At 38.1% G+C, this 20,438-nt stretch overlaps 2 protein-coding genes across 2 annotated transcripts; one reads left to right on the top strand and one right to left on the bottom strand.

The window, feature by feature from the left end:
• Positions 1-505: 505 nt before the first annotated feature.
• On the bottom strand, positions 506-1,185 carry LOC126928037 (immediate early response 3-interacting protein 1-like; the record flags this gene model as incomplete). The annotated part of the gene is made up of 3 exons (XM_050743971.1): positions 506-680; positions 755-856; positions 1,059-1,185. Coding segments are annotated over 3 exons (285 nt in total), but the record flags the coding sequence as incomplete, so codon positions are not given.
• A 2,398-nt stretch (positions 1,186-3,583) lies between these two features.
• Positions 3,584-12,570, top strand: LOC126928036 (uncharacterized). The gene is made up of 3 exons (XM_050743969.1): positions 3,584-4,803; positions 9,738-9,899; positions 10,808-12,570. The coding sequence occupies exons 1-3, from the start codon at positions 4,584-4,586 to the stop codon at positions 10,831-10,833; spliced, it is 408 nt and encodes a 135-aa protein (XP_050599926.1). The 5' UTR covers positions 3,584-4,583; the 3' UTR covers positions 10,834-12,570.
• The last annotated feature ends 7,868 nt before the right edge of the window (positions 12,571-20,438 follow it).

Raw genomic sequence — 20,438 nt, 5'->3', positions numbered from 1 at the left:
TAAATTGCAACTTACAGTTACATGTTGATGTCGCATGACAAACTTCCTTTTATAGAGTTGATGTTGCAATATGAATTTCGACGGTTGTTTCAAGTTTATTTGTAGACATTGGCAAAATGAAGTAAGTAGATGCTGTTTAGTGTAGGAAAAAGCAGATGTTTAGAGCAGATGGAACAGGAACTGCTAGATAACGTGGAAAGAAATATTCTAAAAAGTTCGAAATGATGAATGATATTTTAGATAAATATTTAAGTATATATGGAAATATATGTATTTTGATATGATAAAAGGTTTGTTGTGTATTACCGCATTATCGTATGAAGAATTTTTTGTCTTCACTACGATGATTAGAAAAATATGTAAAACGTATCCAACATAATTAAACAATTGGAAGCTTATAAAATAATATAAAAATAAATAAGAATTGATATAGATAGAAACAACATATATAAATACTGCTATCTTTTAAAATACTTGCAGTACAAAAATATGCTGAAACACGATATAATAAAAAATACTTTACTCTTCGATACAAAGGTAAAAATAAAAGAATGTAATTTTGCGTTTATGTACATCACTTTTCACAGCTCATTGTCCTTTTATTTACACCATCAATCGTTTCTTTCACCCAAGCACCAGTTTCACAATTATTGTTACGATATTTAGGAATATCAATGGAACTGCAACAAACAACATATTTCTGTTATATTTAAATTAATTATCAAACGAATTAAAATAATTTGTTTGTAATTACTTCGTGCCACCGTTCGTATGGACCTAATAAGGTTCAAAATTTGTGACTTTACTGTAGGAGGTTCTCCGAAGCCTTGAACATTTTGCCACGACGCCCAACCAACTGTAACAATGTTTAAACAAAAATTATGTAATATATTCCAATATACAAGTAAAAACATATACATATGATTTATATATTTATCATACTACGCGATATATGTAAATACAATAGATAACATAACCTACAAATTCTTCATTTCTATGCAGGGAAAAAGTTCAGTATAAAAGAATAATACAAACAAAAATATGATGATATTGTGTACCTTTTGCAGGAAATCTTTCTTCGTTTAAAACGCAGATCGCATTCAAACACAACATAGTCGCTTCAAAAAGTGTCCAAAGTGTAAACGCCACATTATATCGATATGATGAATGATAACATTGAGAATATCACGCAGCGCCACTAGCGTAGGGAAAGGTAAAACAGCTTCATACGCATCAAACAATCAATTTGTATTGATTAGGAACCGTCCTGCCATCTTCCGTGTTCAGCTGGAAACTAGCAATTAAAAAAGTGGCGTTATGCGGGAAATTTGAATTAAAATTTATTTTTACTATGTCAAAATATATTTAGAGTAATCTCGAGCGATTTAAATATCGCTCGAGATTCCAAAAATAAGATAATCTTGGATTTCGTTTTATCGTTAACGTTTTACAAATGCTTGCAAAAATAGTACTATATGGAAACTAAGAGCCTTAAAACGATATTCGAAAGAATCGGTAGACTTTACAAGTAACTTAACAACGCGATAATACAACGGATGGTTGGGAGTATTATTCTATTTATAATAATTGAACGACAAAGCGCACCTTCTTGGCACTAACGCTTTTGGAACAGGAGTACGAGTGTTTCTAGACGATTCGACGCTCTCTTCTCAATTGAGTTACGTTAACGATTCATGTGTGCCGATTTAGTTATAGAACTTAGAGTTCATTTCATGCTACCCTCGATCGTTCATGACCTCTATCATCATTTTATCACGCGCCGTTCGTGGCACACGTTTATCACGTGTAAGGAAATTCGTGGATTTTAATATTCTGATATCGTTTTGCGTATGCAAAGAAAAGTCGGAATCTTCCATATCGTGATGAAAGTCACGGACGTATTTGACGTGTGCAAATATCTTTCTTGTTTGTAGACGATAAGTATTCAGCAAAAGCTATGCTAACTCACAGCCTCGAACAAGTGTTGTATTACTGCAAAAAATTGCAACACAGACTAAACTCGCGTCGGCGGAAAGTATGCGTGAATCACGTGTACCAAATGTCACGTTTATGCAACTGTAGAAAATATTGCATTATGCTAGGTTTAAAAAAAGTTTGAGACAAAACTATCATTAATTTCAGGAAAAATTTCCAACCTGTACAATGCACGTTTTATTTGGCAACAAGACAATATAGGAAAATTGTTCCAAAGCCAATGTTTCCTCGACTAATTTAGATCTTCCACGAATTCATTCAAATCATTCATCATCCCCTAACAGATAATAATATTTTTCATATACAACGATAACGACTGCCTTAATTTTAGCTATCTATATAAATCACAAGATACTCTGATTCATTTCTCCAATAATTACGCAAATCGTATGATTACAGATCTTCTGTCACATAAAAATGTGTACTTTTCAATAAACTAGACGCAGCAATAAACATACATTATAATCAAACTTATAGAATCAATTCTAAGAAATCGTATGATTCAAATCCACATCAGTGTGCGAACTATTTCCATAATTTATGCCGTATTAGACTGTACCTGCTGCAATTTCACAGGGTAATAACGCGTTACCATTCACCGACTGAATTAAATGACGCTGAATGTGAAGTACACGAGTCTGACCGCTCATGTTCGCTAAATATCATCGGAGAAATAGAAGAAACAAACGTGGACTTTGGTCGGTTAACGAACGAAGAAAAATGAGAAGGTCGATTTGTGAACGTTAGATACCGATCAAAGCAAATATTATTTCAATCGTCGCATAATTGCAAAAGAAATGATATTCAAAGCTTGCATCTTTTCATCCAAGTAGATTGTAAATAATTATCATTTGTTATTGCAATCCTGTTTTCAGTCCGAATCATGTATTATCTAATCTATTGCCTGCAATAAATAATACTTGGGTGACGTCGAAACTGTTACCCAGGAAGCAAGAGTAAAATGCTTAAGCCGTGCAATTATGAATTACGTGATACGTTACGGTAACAATTAATGAGGCATAAGGTCCAATGATGGAACGAGAGGAAAGAATGATTCTGGTATCAGTTCGTGTGAACTGAAGGCGTGTACAATTGTACACTTAAGAACGAAATTCTATGTTGTCATCGTTTCAAGAATTAATACGTTAATGGTCCAAATTAGACTAGTTTTTATAATACAATGTCTAAGTAATGTCTATAATAATGTCTAAGTAAAGCGATTATAGTTAATCGACCAAAATAAACGTAAAGAGCACTATAACGGTGATTCGAATTTGGTGGAACGTAGCTCGCGTCTGTCGAAATTATAGTTGAGACATTGTACGATGTTATATAATAAAGATTCTACCAGATTCCTCCATGACCGCTGTTGATATTTTCACGCAGATTTGTAAAATATTATGTAAAAAGTCGCATTGTCTAAGGTTGCAGTGGCCCAGTAAATATCGACGTTTTGTCCTCAAACGTAAATACATTCGACGTGTCCCCAATATGATTGCTGTATACTAGTAGTGGGGTAAGCGAATCGTTGATTGGCCAGTTTCAACAGAGGGAGCCTACCAGGTCCGTCTCGATGTTGCTAAAAGCTGCAGCAAATGGGGGAATATCAGTCGCTAGTACCTCCTCGATCTTACTAGAGACGACCGTTTTCACTTCACAATTTTACTTCGTTTTCACTTTGACTTTTAAACACTTTCGTATAACTTCAGTTACAGAACGTTAGGCGGATTTGCACGCAACATACAGTGAACAAAACATCAACAAACGCAGAGATTAGAATCGGACAATAGAGAGTCGACAGTTATATTCGAAGGTCTTTGGTGGATAAAATTAATCTGGTAAACCGGTTGTACGAGAACTGATTCTGCAGAGGCAACTCCACAGATTGTCCGTGTGAAACCACGTTGTCGTGGGCGGTAAAGGGAGAGAAAAGGAGCTAAAAAGGGTAAGGAATACCTTACATATAAATATACATAACCAAAGCAGAGTTGAAGTGGCGGCGAGAAGGGAACACCAGTGTGCTGGAAAACGGTGAGGCAGCACCGTGACTATGTAAACTACTAGCATATACTTGTGGCAGCGCGTGCGCAGAGTCGGACAACGTCTGTATCGACAATATTTATAAAGGTACATCGTAACGTGATAGATAGATCGTCGACGATCAAACAATCGAGGGTAAAAGAAGATTTAACCAAAGAAGAGGACAAAATCGGAGAACTGGGCTTTTCTTCGAGCATAGGCAAAGAAGCACGCAAACTGGCTCCAGAGGTGAGGATCAAGCAAATTGGAATGAGGGAGGACCTGTTGTCCATAATACGGCACACAAGTAGCGATCATTTTTCGGAAGAACTCTAGCCGAAGATTGAGCAGCAAAACGGGTAAAAAGGAGACTAGCAATAGACCACTGTTTCCGAGTATTTTATACAAATAGAGGGCTCTTGTTTGCTGGATATTTCAAGCAAAAGCGTTACCAGGATCACTTTCATTCTCTTCCTGTAATTATCGACTTCTCGACTGGTCTACCTATTGACTTGTGTTTTCCCGAAGGGAAACCAAAGACCCCAATTTGAATAGTTCATCGTCGGGTTATGCCCTGGGTTGCCGCCTGTCTCGACCTGTTGGCGGCACCGATTCTGGGTTACTGTCTGGCCGTGAGGAAACTTGCACTGCAAGCCGGCTTTTTCCAAGAAGAAACGAACAAATCGATCGTAACACAAGCGGTGAACGCTATCAATACGTCGACTATACAAAAGGAGACTGCGCCGTGCGCTGATACGATGGCACCAAGCGTCGAAGAACAGCGCCAAGGTAAATCGATTAAATGGAACACTAGTAATATGAGTTTCATCTAATTGATATTATTTACTCGTACAATCACACCATGTTCGATATATTCGATAGGTAACGATGTTATTGAATAGCAATTCAATCGGTAATCAGGTTGCGAAACATTCGATGGGAAACGTTATTTATTTCTTATCTATCGAAAACGAAAGCATCGGATTACTCTGCGTTATGCAATGCAACAGTCATCATAAAAAATTGCATGGAAATGCAATATGCAAACGAAATTAAAAAATGCCACCTGCGGAAATACCGGATGAAATAATGGCTTTTTTCATCGTTTGTTTTTCTCATTGAAACGCATTACGCTTTTTCGCTCGTTCTCTTTGAATTTCTCGTTTCGTGTCAGCTAGATCTTTAGCTATTACACCGAAATTCCCACGAAACCAGGCCACGGTTTCACGAATCTGTGATCTCCACTTGTAATAGGAGTGGTGACTATAAATAAAACACGATTTAAATAGATATCCGTGTCGTATGTTCGAAACGCGTGCGACGAATGAAAATTCAGCATGTAACAAATAACTTAAAATTGATAAACTTGTTGTTTTCATTGAACTCGCATGGAAAATGAAAACAATAAACAAAGAAAGATTCACAGTATAAAAACGAGGAATCTGTACATAGATTTGCACTTGTCGCGCTATCTGAGAGATAAATTTATCGCGAGAGGTAAGTTTACGGCGTCTAATAACGGAGGTCTGTCGCCTAAAAAGTTAGTATGCATTGATAAAAAATATTTTGTCCTTTTCCATTTATCATCAGTTCAGTCGGACCAATTAGCGTGCACCTTTCAAAGAGGCGTTTCTGTCGCCTAAGGTTGTCCCCGGTTTTCTTTTAACGACGATAAATTGCGTGTCAATGAAAAACGCGACGGGTACAGTCACACAGTTCGTAAAGGCAGAAAAGATCCCGAAGGTCAGCAGGAGTCAGAGATGTAAACGAGAAAATTATGGTAACGACATGGATTATCATGATCCCTGCAATTATTGTAATCTCGTCGCAGGGGAAAATCGTTTCTTAACCTCTTGCGTTGCTACTATTTTTTATAACTATACATAATTAGCTATACGCGATTAAAAGATTCAATTATGGGAACTTTGCATTGCGTTCTTTTTGTATTCCTTTCATTTACAATTAAAGTCTCTGTATTCACAAGTGTGTCTGGATATAAGAAGATAAGGGGTTAATCAATACTGGAGAAGATATTGCGTGGTTCCATGTTTCTTCTAAACGTGGCCTCGAGCACAAAAGCTGTTATTCGTGAATGAATGGAGATTATTCAGTACCAGTCACCGAAGGACATCGAAATATCGTTTAACAAATTCATCTTATTGCTATTCGTAGTAACATAAATTAAGCACAACAAAATTATCGATGAGATAAATTAAACCTTCAGGTATCCTCGATCTTTGAATATTAATATGTGTCCGATATTTTTAAATCTGCAATCGGCATCGTACCACATAGAAACTTCACTGATATATTCTAAGACGCGCTATTAATTTCGTTATTTAATTGAACTTAAACATAGAATTATTTGAGACAACGATGTCTTTTGACAACGTGGATATTGCTGGTAAGAATTCGTTACACGTTCCAATGTTTACCTCGCGATAAACCGTGAAAGAATTTAATGAGACAGAGGAAGAGGGAGTGAGAGAGGGAGGGGAGAAACGAAAGGTAAAATTTCTTCAAGGATATCCCATGAGAGATATTATCTTAGCTCGTGAAACGGGAATGTGCACATTGCACATCGTACAAGTTGTACGCCAATAAGACTAAAAACTCCACGATCGAGGGTGTGTCCCTTGTGTTTCTTTGAACTGCTACTTTCATGATCAGCCGTGCATGTAGTCGTTACACGTGCATTATCATCAACACGCGCCAATTATTTATATTGTCCTTGTAGATACGCACAGCTTATAAATATACAGTGGGAAAAAAGTAGCTGTTGTCAGCTGTGAGAGAGTTGTATCTTATATCGTAATACGTTTTATACTCAGTTGACGCAAATGCTCCTTATCTCAGAGCACGGTGGTTTCTTATCAAAAGTTTCGTTTCTTTTTTCTATATCTCAGTAACTAAACGATCGTACCAGGTCCCACGAGTATCTCATCTTATCAAACTCAAGTGCTTTCGAATTTTATAAAGCTTCAATAATTTAAGCTCCTCTCTATCGTAAAATTCTGACAAGAGTTTTCGAGTACGATGAGTTCCAGAAATTGTCTTGTTTTATCTAGTTCAAGTAGCTGTCAGTTCAATTTTTCTTTTTCCTTTTTCTTTTTTTTTTTTTTTTTTTAACGAAATTCTGTGGCAAATTTGGTGAAATGCGATGTAGTGGTAGCTGCCGTTACAGCGCATGTTCCGATGCAACAAAATGGTTTTCTCCACAAGACCGATTATTGATTTTCTGCCGCTGAGCTTGTTCTTATCCTGCGCATGACAGCATATGGAAATGACCGTGATGAATCTTCGCGAAGACGTAACGCAATTTTCATAATTAATTACTGTATTCTGACGTTACAAATTTCATTGCCATTTGTTCATAGATAAATAAATATTATCGACACGATATTCCATGGAATAATTTAGTATTCACGCATACGTTGGTAGCCGTAGCGTGGCGAGAGTACATGCGTTGTTACAATTCAACGCTTGAATAATAAATCGAGTGACGACACGTTTCAGGTCAACGTACCAACTGTTAAAGCTGGTTTCATGGGGATTCTCGATAGGTGATAGTACATCGTTCGGTATACGCGAATGATCGGTATTGATCGTGTATCGCGTGCAACAGCTTGGTAAATACGACACTCGAAGCTGCACTTTGAATTATAAAACAATATACATACATCGGTATATCATCCGATTGTTTGAGTTGAAAAACTTCCGTTTTCAATACGTTTTATTTTTCAAAGCGAAACGTGCGATTCGTTTGTATAATCTATAAACGTGCATCGAAGCTCTTTTATCCACGGATCAAGGGGTCTAATTCGTAATTATTTTGTTGACACGCGTTAAGTCGAGAAAAACAGACACGCAAATAAAAATGAAGACAGATATAGCGAATGACGAAATCGTTCCGTGGCGTACGTGCTTTTGCTTATGGTAAAAAATCTACTCAGAGATTCGTTAAATTAGTCCAAATGTAATGACCTTTATCGCTTTTCGAGCTTCGATTATTAGGCACAAGGACATGCCGATTCGAAACAACACGCGATAACGCATATTTCTATCGCCATGTCGAATTTCGTGAACTCAGATAATTCGATAATTCTTACTCCATTTCAATTTTTTATATTGTAAACAGCGAGTTAATTATAACGTTACAGACAGGTCGTCGTACGTATTTTCGTACTTGAACTTTAATCCTGTTTTGAACTTTCATTCTATACACCGCAATATATTGCGTACGATTACATATCGATTACGAACGACTACACGATATATTACATAAATTATCGCATGACATATAGAGTTTTGGAAAATATAGCAATCAAATACGTAGATCGCGGATATTTATACGGTTCTGAGAAATATAGAAAAATCCAAATAATTACACAATCATATAAAACATATATAAAAATATGAAGGTGTTTGAAAAGTTCGCAACATTTCCGAGAATTGATAAGCTCTGTAATCGATTGCGATAAAATTTGAAGGGGTTAATTTATACCTTTTATAGAGATTTCATAAATTTAATTTATATGAAGCAGTATTGTATTTTATATTCGATAGAATGTCAATTCTACGAAAATACATTTTATTTGAATTTCGCTACGAACTTTTCAAATATATGAGCTATAAAATTGCTACATTTAGCGAGTGAAACAAATATTTCTCACAAATATTTCGCATGAATATCCGTATTCCAAAAATGAGAATAGAATAAGTCAGAATGTCGAACAAACAAAAAACAAAGTTTGTTGTTGAGATTAATACCGCGAAAGAAGCGGCAGTCGCAAAAGTGTAGCCAAAAGCTCTCGAGCATGAGGAGAGAATTCTAAATATAAAGTTCACCAACGCTCGGTTTTTAACGTGGAACCCAACAGGAAGGCATCAGTACTCGGTTGAAATTCGCACTCTGAAGTTCGCGAGTTCGTCTAGCCGGTTGTGTCATTGAAACGCATTCTTTATTATTGATTCGTCATTAGTTGATTGTCGAACAGTGTTGTTAACGGTACATTGTAAAGAACATGTGTGTGATCGGTAAGGATTATTCTTCCATCGATCAATAGTGAAAACGATTTTAATCTAAATGTACGGGTAAAAAGCAGAATGCTCATGCAAATGTTGCACGCAATATAATGCTCGCGTATATCTTTTATTTTCACTTTTACGTTCATTGTTTCGTAGAAACCTAAATATTTCATTCGACGAAAACAAAATAAAAATTTAAAACATCTTGTTCATAGCGCGCGAGAAAGAGTTCTTTTGTGAATCGAAGATGCGTCGGAGGGAAACGATAATTTTCTCACTAATTTCATTCTTACTATTATACGATCACATTGTTCGATTTTCTATCGAATTACGTCACATACGTTCACATTGTTAACGATCATTCGACTGTTGGCTGGCTTAACAAACTAGCTTGGCACCGGGTCAGATCTATCATAGTCGTTTGGGTGCATCTTTTAAAATTGGTCGTTATTATTATATTATTATACACATAAAAATAACCGGATGCTACAATGAAATGCCTTAGAAAATATCTGACTTCTATCGTAATCGCGTATTGGCGTTGGTAAATTTGTTCACGATCTGTACATTTATACTCGCGTCTTTGTTGCACAATCCTTTGTCTCCTTGATATTTATCAATGGCCATACGTCTACTCATCAAGCAAGTGAAAATGCAATTAATTACACGAGTATCATAGATTCTGTTGCTTTCAGAACCCAAGGATAAAATCACAATAAGGACGTCGGGGATAATGAAGTCTCCCCGAAAATTCTCAGGGGTTGTAATCGCGATGTGCGGTTTACCAGGTCGTGGAAAAAGCCAAGTGGCACAATGCCTTTCGCGCAGACTCAACTGGAACGGCGATTCCACTAAAGGTTGGGAATTCTGTTTTGTTTACTGCCAATTGCTACACTTAAAAACGAAACCTGTTCATTAAATCATATTAGTCATCTTAAATAAGCGGTTTCGTAGTATTATTTCCATTCGACCAACAATTATCTGTGTCTCTTCTTTTTTTTTCCTTTTTTACTTCCTATTTTGTGGTTGTATTATGTGTACAAGTCACGTGTCTGATCATTAATTCGTTAGTTTTTCATTTTTCCCGTTTTTGTTTTCAACACGGTCGTTAAGAGGATTTATTACATACGCTAAATAGACTTGTTACGTAAATCAACATTTGTGGCGCTTTGAACAAATTTTAATTTCTATTTTGTAATATATTACATTGTGCTCTTCCTAATTTTTACAACCTTATAAAATACTACAAATAGATATATTCTCTACATACGCATATACGTATACCAGATGGGGACTATATAACATGGTGGAAAAAAAAAACATTATTTCATATTGTTCCTTTGTGAAATGCTAAATAATTGTTCTATGTTATTACGTCCCGGGACCTATTTATATTTCATGTATAAATAAAACTATTCTTATATATTTTATACTGCATTAATTTCGTCATACCATTATAGTAACGATGGTAATAATAAAAAATTTATAATTACAATACGAAGTTGATGTGTACTTATTAACCGTGTACTATAACGAAACTTAAATCATACCATGATTTGAATATTATATCGCAGGTCTACTTTATTAAAGTTTATGTTTAAAATTAGCCATTGTTCCCTGACTTTGCATAAGCTAGGTTTTAATGCTTTGGGGACCTCGATGTACGAACCATTCTATGACTTAGGCAAAAGTCTATATACTTTAGTATATAGTACATAGATAGCGTATATACCTTCTACATCTCTAAATCAATGCTTTTGCGTAGGAATTTGCATGGCGCGATCAAGATAAGCTGCGCTATCGTTATCCATGGGGAGAAAGCTACATCGACGCCATGCACCGCGTGGAACCGGTTATTGCTGAATTACAGAGATCCAACAACATCTTGGTCGTGTCTCATCAAGCTATTCTGCGCTGCATCATTGGCGTTTTCACAGATAAAAAACCGGGAGAGGTGCCTTACGCTGAGGTGCCACTGCATACCATCATCCGAGTCAGCAGCCAGGGTTGCAATTACAAGGTGGACTTCTGCAAGTTACCCATCGAGTGCATAAACACGACTCGCGTGAAGCCGAATAATTGTAGCGCGGACAGAACCGCGGACGATGCTCTGCTCACAGTCCCAGCACATTTCGACATACCGGATCCTTGGCGAAATCTTGGCAGCGGACCCATTCTCGTACAACAACACTGAGAAACCGCTCGGAGATCCAGGATCATGTCGAAAATTCGATGTCTGTTTGTTTGTAAGCCCTGGAGCTTTCAGCAGTGATGTCTTCTTGGAATATTTTTGCTTTTGAATTCAGGCAGGGGATGAAGATTTGAAATATCATGCAAGTATGGATTGAATATATTATTAGTACATATATATGTATAAGTAGATCGCTTTAAGGTATCTTTAAGAAATACAGATTCGATGAGACGGAAGATGATGATATCGGAGTCAATTCTAGATAAATAGATTGGATAGATCGCGTGAAAGAAACGACACGTAAAATCAAATAATCGTTATCGAGACTGGATATTTATTTCTGAAATTTTCATTTTCTCATGAATCCCGAGAAACTTAGGTCGTTTCAACTTTGACTTGTTTATCGTCGAGTTCCGTTACCTTCGCGGGATGTACTCCGATTGTCATGTTTTTCCTCGTTGATTCTGTTCCCATTGGCAATAATTTAGTATCCTACTGCTGGAGCCCTCTATACGTTATGTTTAAGCAGTTTAATTTTAATAATCATATACAAGTCAAATGTTACATTAAGTCTAATATGTCGCAGATGACTATCGCAAGAAATATTTTAATTGTACATCGTAAAATTCAGAAAGACAGGCAATCTTTTAAATTGTAAGAATGCGAAACATGTCTTTCGTATTAAATTCTATTTCAAAATATTGATATAATATATACAACGAACACACGAAAGACAGTTTTTTTAGTATTGTACTATTTATAGGTGATAGAATTTTAGATTTATGTATTTTCGTTTGCCTAGTTCCTAGCACAACGATTGTAAGCCTCGAGATTTGGACGATATTAGGATTTTTATTACTGTAAAGTACAATTGAAAGATACTATATCGTAGCGTTATATAAAGTTTGACTATAAAACGGACCTGATATCATTGTTAACAAGGAAATAACGAATATTGTATTTTTCGAGTGTGTATGAGTGTTCGAACGATAGATGTATATTTCTAGGCACAAAATTAGCGGTATACTGTGCTACGGTCTCATTAAGAAATGTCAAACATTCGAGCAAAGTATTTTTCTCTACGAAGGAAAGCGCGAGAAATAATCAACAGAGGCGATTAAGAAAGAAAAAAAATCGATATCGAATGGTGCCTTCTTCTGTCGATATACTGTTACGTTTCACTTAGAGTTATATTCTATCTCGTGGACCGCATAAATATGCATAATATTTTATTAGGCATCACGTGGAAATCTCCGAGCAATCCATTTATCCAGAACAAGCTCGAGGATTCGCAAAATGTGAATAGAATAAAAAATAAATAAGCCTTACGGAACTAATTTATTCTGAGATGAACTAAGTATGGCAGGGGGCAAATTAATTTTCTATACAAGTATACAAATGGCATAAGTTATCTAGTCCATTCATTGCTGAACATTCTGGCGTTCTTTCTTTTCTCTTTTGCTATGCGGGAATCGACATAAAAAATTATACAGCGTTCTAAATGTTAAGTCGTATTAATACCTTTTAAACTCCTTTGTTTGTTTGTTTCTTAATTGTATATTGTATTTTCGAGCTATCGCGGGGAGACGCGGTCGTTAGAATACGCGTCAACGGGAATCGTAAATTCCCGTTACGATTAGAATAATCAACACCACGAATAGTTCGATCCCCGTATTTCGGTTAGGACAATCGGGGTAGTTGTTGCGGTATAACACTGGGAGTCACAGAGTTATAATAATGTATATTTCCAACACTTTATACAATCACACAAAGTAGTAACGCCGTTGATTAAGATACAGATAACGAAAAGAAGGATTATTCTTAGATGAGAGAAGAAGAGCTATAGGAGCTCTAGGCTCTTGAGAGCTGTAGGAGCTGTCGGACTTCTGGATACTGTGAGAGCGGTAGGAGACTCTAGGCCGTGTAGGCCTAACATAACTTCCGCAATTAACATTCAATGACTCGTGTATATGACTAGAATGATTCAATAGAAACAGGTACAGCTTTGAATAAGTTTGACTAGATAAAAAGTGATTATCAAGTAAACTGCGAACATGCATTTGTGAGAAACTTATGAACGTACGTAATATGCAAAAATATATAAAGTACGCAAAATAGAGTAGTCGTTAGAATATTTAGTAAAGCAAGTTTCTGCTTAGGTTGCATTCCTTCAGCAGTATCCATAAAAATATGAATTTGAATAAATATTCGCAGTTTACTATTCAAGACCCTGATGGAAGCTTAGACAAAGTCTTAACTACAAATCTTAAAAAATCAGCAAAAGTACAAATATTTCATAAAGTTTCACCATTGTTTCAATGTGAAACGACGAGATTCAATAAAATCCCGTCAGTATCCATTTTAAATGCCCGACCTCATCAATTTGGCAGTATAATCTCTTTGTTTACTCGCCAAATGGAGGTCCAAGCTTCTCAGCATTCTGTCTTGAATCTCTGAGGCACGAAAACTGTTACATATCGATTCCGGTTTGTAAACCAATTTTAAAGAATTATTATTTTCTATGATAGTAACAAAAAATCAAAATCAGTAAAAATATCGATTTCTACGTCCATTATGTTTTGATTCTATACTTTGTACGGTTCTGCCTTCTTTACATTACAAAAACAATATTTAAAAAATTGTTTGCTAATATCATAACTACATCACAAGATATTTGTTTGTTTCATTATTGTAGTATCGGAAAAAAGGACAGGATTAGGATAATTTAGATTTGTAAAATTCTCCTAATACTATTTATTTAAGATAAATAAAAATAACAGAGATTAATTGGACAGAGAACGATAAATGTTCAACTTGAACTAAAACACAAAAGTCTTATTCCACTCAAATCACTCTCGCGTCTCTTTGTCTTTTCTCGTCCCATCGAACACGTGTTCCGAAACCCCCGTGGCCAGAGTCACGCAGGCTCTTTCCACAAAACTATCCACTTGAAAGGACCGTCGACACATTGATGTACTCGACGGCGCCGCGGCTCTCGCCACTTTGTATACGGTTCGGCCGATATCTTAGGCCTTTTGCCCACGATACTACATTATTTTCTTTCACTTGTACTTAATATGAAAATTCTTCTGAATATCACTTTTATAACATGCAGCGAAAAATGATCGGAAACTTCTTCAAAGAATAAAATTCTTTTTACGATGTTTTTCAATACATGAGAGAAAATGGATTGAATCATTATAAATCTAATGCTTTACGTTATAAATTAGCTTGCAAGGAAGCTAAATAGAATATCAAGACAGTTTTCAAAAAACAGATACGAGATACTTGGGTTCCGGAGACGTTTCAAATTTCTGAGGAGCATAGGAAATTAATGATCATGGCAAAGAGGCCTCATAAAGAGACCAGAGAAGATGCTGGAAAAATCGAATAATAAATTTATAAATTAATGTTACCGAGATCGCTGGTATAGTCCGTTGTGTACGTTCCCTCTTTGATCTCTCGTTGCAGTTCCAAGATTCTGGCCAGCGCCAACTGCAGATACTCTCTGGCATTCGGCTCCTGTATAAACACCACATGAGTATACACGCTCTTAAGTACTTAGTTTATATCTTACAATTTGCAGAATCGATAATTCTCTCATAATCGACATTCGCGCCGCACTCATGGAATTTACCTTCATCGGTTTGGCCTTCTTGCTGTCGTTGTTTCCATCTGCCAAGCACGGAGCCTGTATCGTACGAATAGAACACAATTAAAAATTAAACGTGTACACAAAAATCCTTTTTCTCGAACCACTTACCGACGAATATCTTTTCATTCTTACTGAGACACAACAAAACCACGAAACAACTTCACCATCGATCCGCTAACGACCTTTTACGAACGACTTCACGCGATAACACTTTCTTTGTGGCAGAGAATTAACGGTAGTCAAAAATAAATTCCTGATCTCGGTCTTAAGCTTCTGTAGCTTTCCTCTTCCTCCCTGGATCAGAGATATTTCCCCTTCGCGTTAATGGTTCTTTCGTCCATCCAGATTCTTCTCCTTCCCCCGAAAGACGATTCTTTCCTCTTTCCAGAGTACGGTAGTTAAGAATGTAGGAAGACCGTTGACTGGCGTCGATGGGCATCGACTAACCACGTCCAAATCGTAGCAGTCCCTTGTTGCAGTAGAGACTGCTGCGAGGGTGACGGTTTGCCATGGCTTCACCCTCTCTCCGCTCCCCTTTCAAAACACCTAGAAATGTGCCCCTTGCACTGGGCCACCCCTGCAGATGCGAACCATTGTATCGGGAACCCCTGTTTGTTCGACGCGTGCCCTGTGCCCGATAAAAGCGGTTGGCACGCGCCCCTTACTCGAAACTCACAGCGAATACGTTACGGACATCCCGGAACAGCGGCCATAGAATTGCTGTTTGTTACCCGTTTCACCGAAGATTGCGGGGATAAGACTCTAATAAATCTTGCCCCACTGGTTACTATCGATTCTTACGCAAAATGGAAACAAAACTGTACAATGGAATAAAGAATGGTTTATTCGTGGAAGTTAGGTTGAAAGGACGTGGAAGTGCTGTGTTAACTGGACAGGGTTTTGGTTTGTTAATGTTATGGTAATTGGTCGTTGGCATCTGCATCAGATTTTTAAGTCTTTCGTATTACGTATACATCTGTTCATAAGTATTAGGATACTTGATACAACCTGACCTCAATTCTAAGCTGAATTATTTAGAAAATTCTTTATTTTTATGAAACACATATTGATTGCACACTTTTTGCTGCTAGTGCATGTCTGGTATTCGTATCTTACTTGCAGTCAACGCGGAAAGGAGATATTTGAAATTTCTTAGAAAAATACCTTTCTCGATAATTTCCACGTAAAGTTCCAACACGTGGCTTACCGTGCTTCTTTCAGGATTACGCATCGTTATCGATCACAGCATCATTTCATTTCCATTTTGCACGTTGCACAGAAATTTTTCTCGAGTTCTTCCTATTTTTGCCTTCCAAAACCAGCCTTCACCTGTTCCGAGTAAAACACGAGCTCTCGAAACGACAGGAACGTTTATTTTCTTCGTAAGGTCACTACTACACGAGCGTTGTAATAAATTTTTCAAATTCACGGACACTGTCAACACTCTACATGTTAACATGATTTAATCATACCCAATTACTAGTAGGTTGTTCAGAAAGTTTTGTAGTTTTGTTATTATGAACTTCTATCGAATAATGAACAAATACTGTTTTAAGTTGGCTACTAAAGAGAATCGAAGAGAAACATAGAAAACAATTAATTAAATAATAATAAAACAATTTCCTTTTCCCAGTGAGACTAGTAACTAGTATATTTCCCAGTGAATATAGTAACTCGAATAGCTAAGCATTAGGCGATATTTGGCACAGTCCGCGCAATGCTCGGTCATTTTTTCGAACGATCCAGAAAGCCAACTTAACACACAGCACGGTACGTCTAGTGGGAATAACAAACCCGAGTCCAATTTTTATTCACAGAAACACAGAAAGATTATGGTACAAGTCAGTTGGCTACAAGTTATGTCCGGGCATTTATATATTCCAACCTTGCATCGATTCACTTGGAAACGATTCCGTCCTTGCGTGGCCTAATTACAGTTATAATAGGGGTATCGAGAAGACGTCCAGACGTTATCTGAACGACGAGAACATCTATAACTTACGGAAACGCGACGGCCAATAGACGTGCGAGGCTAAATCCTGTTAACAAGGGTACACGTCAAACAGAAATTCTCGATTAACAAGCGAAGGGGGCAAGGTCGTCAGACAGAACACAATTAATGCACACAGTCCCTTCTAACGCCGTCTCTAATTAAATTTCACCACGCGATTCAGTAACGTCGGGATCCTCTCTTCTCTTACATGCGTTGTTCAATTTGCCCCGATACAATCCGTCCAAGGACCAGAACCGGTCCTTCTTGATACAGAACTGTGATAACTAATTATATTACACTATTATTACACTATTATTATATATATTACACTATATATTACACTATATATTATATTATATTATATATTACACTATATATATATATATATATGTCGGATTAAAGTCAGGATTATGGGGATGGGCGTTTAATGAATTTTCGTTGGAATTAGCCATTGCCGTGATACAATGGAGAGTTTATTAGCACGGGCTTATTAACAAGATTACGCACTAGTGATGATGACCTTAGGTTCGAAACGAATCCGCGGTCACGGGATGGTAAACGTATGTTCTCGCACAGTTCAAGTCTAACTCTTTATTAACTAGAAGTGATGTATTCGCTGGTTGTAAGGTGGCACTGTCATTCGTCGATGAGATCGTACGAAAGAATGAATCTCCGTCTCGACGATGTCGTCGAGGAAAACTATATTGGGTGGGTCTAAGGATATGAGATCCTCGGATTCGTCAAAGAAAGCTTTCTTTCCAAAGGAGAGGGAAATTAGCGCTGTTGCTAATTGGTCGATCTCCATATCGGCGTTTTGAAAGAGATGCTGGCCGCCCTTGAGGGGAGGTTGTTGACGGGGGGCAACGCTCGTGGAGGATAGGTTTCTCCTATCTTCCCGTAGTTGCAACAAAGTCTATTTGACGGACTTCGCTTGACTAAATCTTAAGATCTATAGCGGGTCCTTACGTTAGCTAAACATACGCCACAAAGGCATGCCGACACCCGGCGATCATCTTACCCGAAGGACAAAATCTGCGTGTGGCGGGCCGCGGGATAGAAACTATTGAAGTATTTACTGCCACGTATCGCTACGACTATTTCTTTTAAGGAGAGGTATAGAGTTACTCTGTGCCTTTGTTAGATAAAACGTTCATCCCTTTGACCGCGGCTACGTTCGGCGACTGATTGTCGCCTCGAGCCCAAGCTCATGATCATAAATCTCGAACAATCGGAGCGGCATTCGTTTAATCCAAGTTACAGAGTTGCGGTATTCCCGCGAATCCAAGGAGGAGCTCCGGCGTTCTTTCATCTCCGACACGGCCATTCTGACTATCACACGTCCTCGGGTGTAGCTACAATATTGAGAGTTTTCTTAACGTTAGTCTCGGTACAATTAACATTGTTTACAATTTAACTTAATGTCTAAATAAGCTGAGGGTCCAGTGTAACAATAAAATTTTGTTCGGAGGTTTGACAACAAAAGGAATAGAAGAGAACATGAATTAGTAACGTTGTAATTAATATTGGAAGTGCTAGTTGCATCCTGTGGGTTATCAGTCGGGTCATAACGGCGAAATGGACCAGTCTCGATTTCGTACCCCAATGGATCTCGTTTTTCTAGATCGCACGACCGCACCAAGCTTCGTAACGCTGTAGCTCATGGTGCGCGTGAACACATCACTTGCCCCTTAGTCGAGCTTCATAACACTATAGCTCATGGTGCGCGTGAACACATCACTCGCCCCTTCACCGAGCTTCATAACTCTATAGCTCATGGTGCGCGTGAACACATCACTTGCCCCTTTACCGAGCTTCATAACTCTATAGCTCATGGTGCGCGTGAACACATCACTTGCCCCTTTACCGAGCTTCATAACTCTATAGCTCATGGTGCGCGTGAACACATCACTTGCCCCCTTTACCGAGCTTCATAACATACTCCGTAAGGTGCTACGGTCTTTGTGCTAAGGATCTTCCGAGATCGAGGTACTCATGTCGTCGTGGTCACTGTTATTGCCGTCACTACCGACGTCTAACTCAGCGGGAACGCGACTGTCCGGCATTTTTCTTAATCTGTCGTGACTGTCTTTATACGATCGTTTACCGTCTAGCGTTTTTAGAATATATCTATCTCCTTCCAAAATCTCGGTTATTACAAATGGACCCTTGAATTTCGGCTCTAGCTTGGTTTGGTTTCTTTCCTCGTTCTTACGTAGTACGAAGTCGCCGAGGTTAAACCTAACCACTTTAGCTTTGTTCCTATCAAATCTTTCTTTGTCGTATTGGGCGTTACTTTCTATGTTCTGTACGGCCTGCTGCCTTACATCGGAGATATCGACTTCTTTTTCTTCAATATTGTCGGGTAGCAATAGGTCATACGGTCTCGCCGATCTACCGATTAGTAGTTGTAAGGGGCTCGAATTAGTCACGCGGTTGACGGTGCAGTTCAACGCTAGCTGCATTTCCCCAATCGCGTCTTGCCACGGCCGCCCGGTCATCTCTACTGTCGTGAACATATTTTTCAACGTGCCCATAACACGTTCTACTTGTCCGTTAGCCCTACTGGCACCGGTCGCTATCAAGTGAACTTTAATTCGTTTGCTTTCGCAGAACTCGCGAAATTCTTTACCCGTAAAACACCTTCCCTGGTCCGCTATTATCCGACAGGGACTCCCGAATAGAAATATAGCGGATTTAAGCGCTTTAATGGTGTTAAAAGAATCTATCCTACGAGTATGATGCAGGTATACGAATTTAGTGAAGGCGTCGATCAACACAATGACGTACTCCTTCGAATCGCTTTTACCACTCAGCTTGCCCGTTATATCCATGTGGACCGTGTGCCAAGGTATGCTGGCCTTGGGTATGGGATGCAATTCGGCTTGTATCTTACCTGAACTAGCCTTCGAAACTCTACAAGCATGGCAGTTCTCTACGAACTTGCGAACGTACTTCGCCATTCCTTCGAACCAGTAATACTCGTACAGTTTCTCGAGCGTCTTATCCCAACCCAAGTGCATAATTGACTGATGCACATGGTTAATAACGGACCACCTAAACCCTCTTGGAACAATAGGTAAACTGAGAGTCCTGCCTCTTCTTTGAATTTTCCGGTAGAGAGTACCGGACCGTAATTCGTAAGTATTCGCGATGTCTTCCGCGAGCTCATCATTTTGCAACTTTTCGACAATTCCCGAAATTTGGGGGTCACGACGTTGTTCGGCTAGTAGCCAGTCTTCCGAAATTTCGGCCAGATTAACCATTTTCTCTTTGATTTTGTCGAATCTAATAGGGTCAACGCCTGTGGGATTTCGCGAAAAGAAATCTACGTGGGCCATTCGCTTGCCCTCCCGATACACAATGTCGAAGGTAAACGTTTGCAAGTAAGCCCACCACCTGTGTACCCTGTCATTCAAATGTACTTTGCTCTTAGACGCCTTTAATGAATTGCAGTCCGTGACGACAAGAAACTCCCGTCCGTGCAGGTAGTGGCGGAAATGTTTTATGGCGTTTACAACAGCTAATGTTTCGAGTTCATAAGAGTGATATCTGGATTC

Source organism: Bombus affinis, unplaced genomic scaffold (genome assembly GCF_024516045.1).
Source record: "Bombus affinis isolate iyBomAffi1 unplaced genomic scaffold, iyBomAffi1.2 ctg00000497.1, whole genome shotgun sequence".
Taxonomy (NCBI): Eukaryota; Metazoa; Arthropoda; class Insecta; order Hymenoptera; family Apidae; genus Bombus; species Bombus affinis.
Note: the sequence above shows the minus strand (reverse complement) of the source record. Positions and strands in the feature narration are given on the sequence as shown.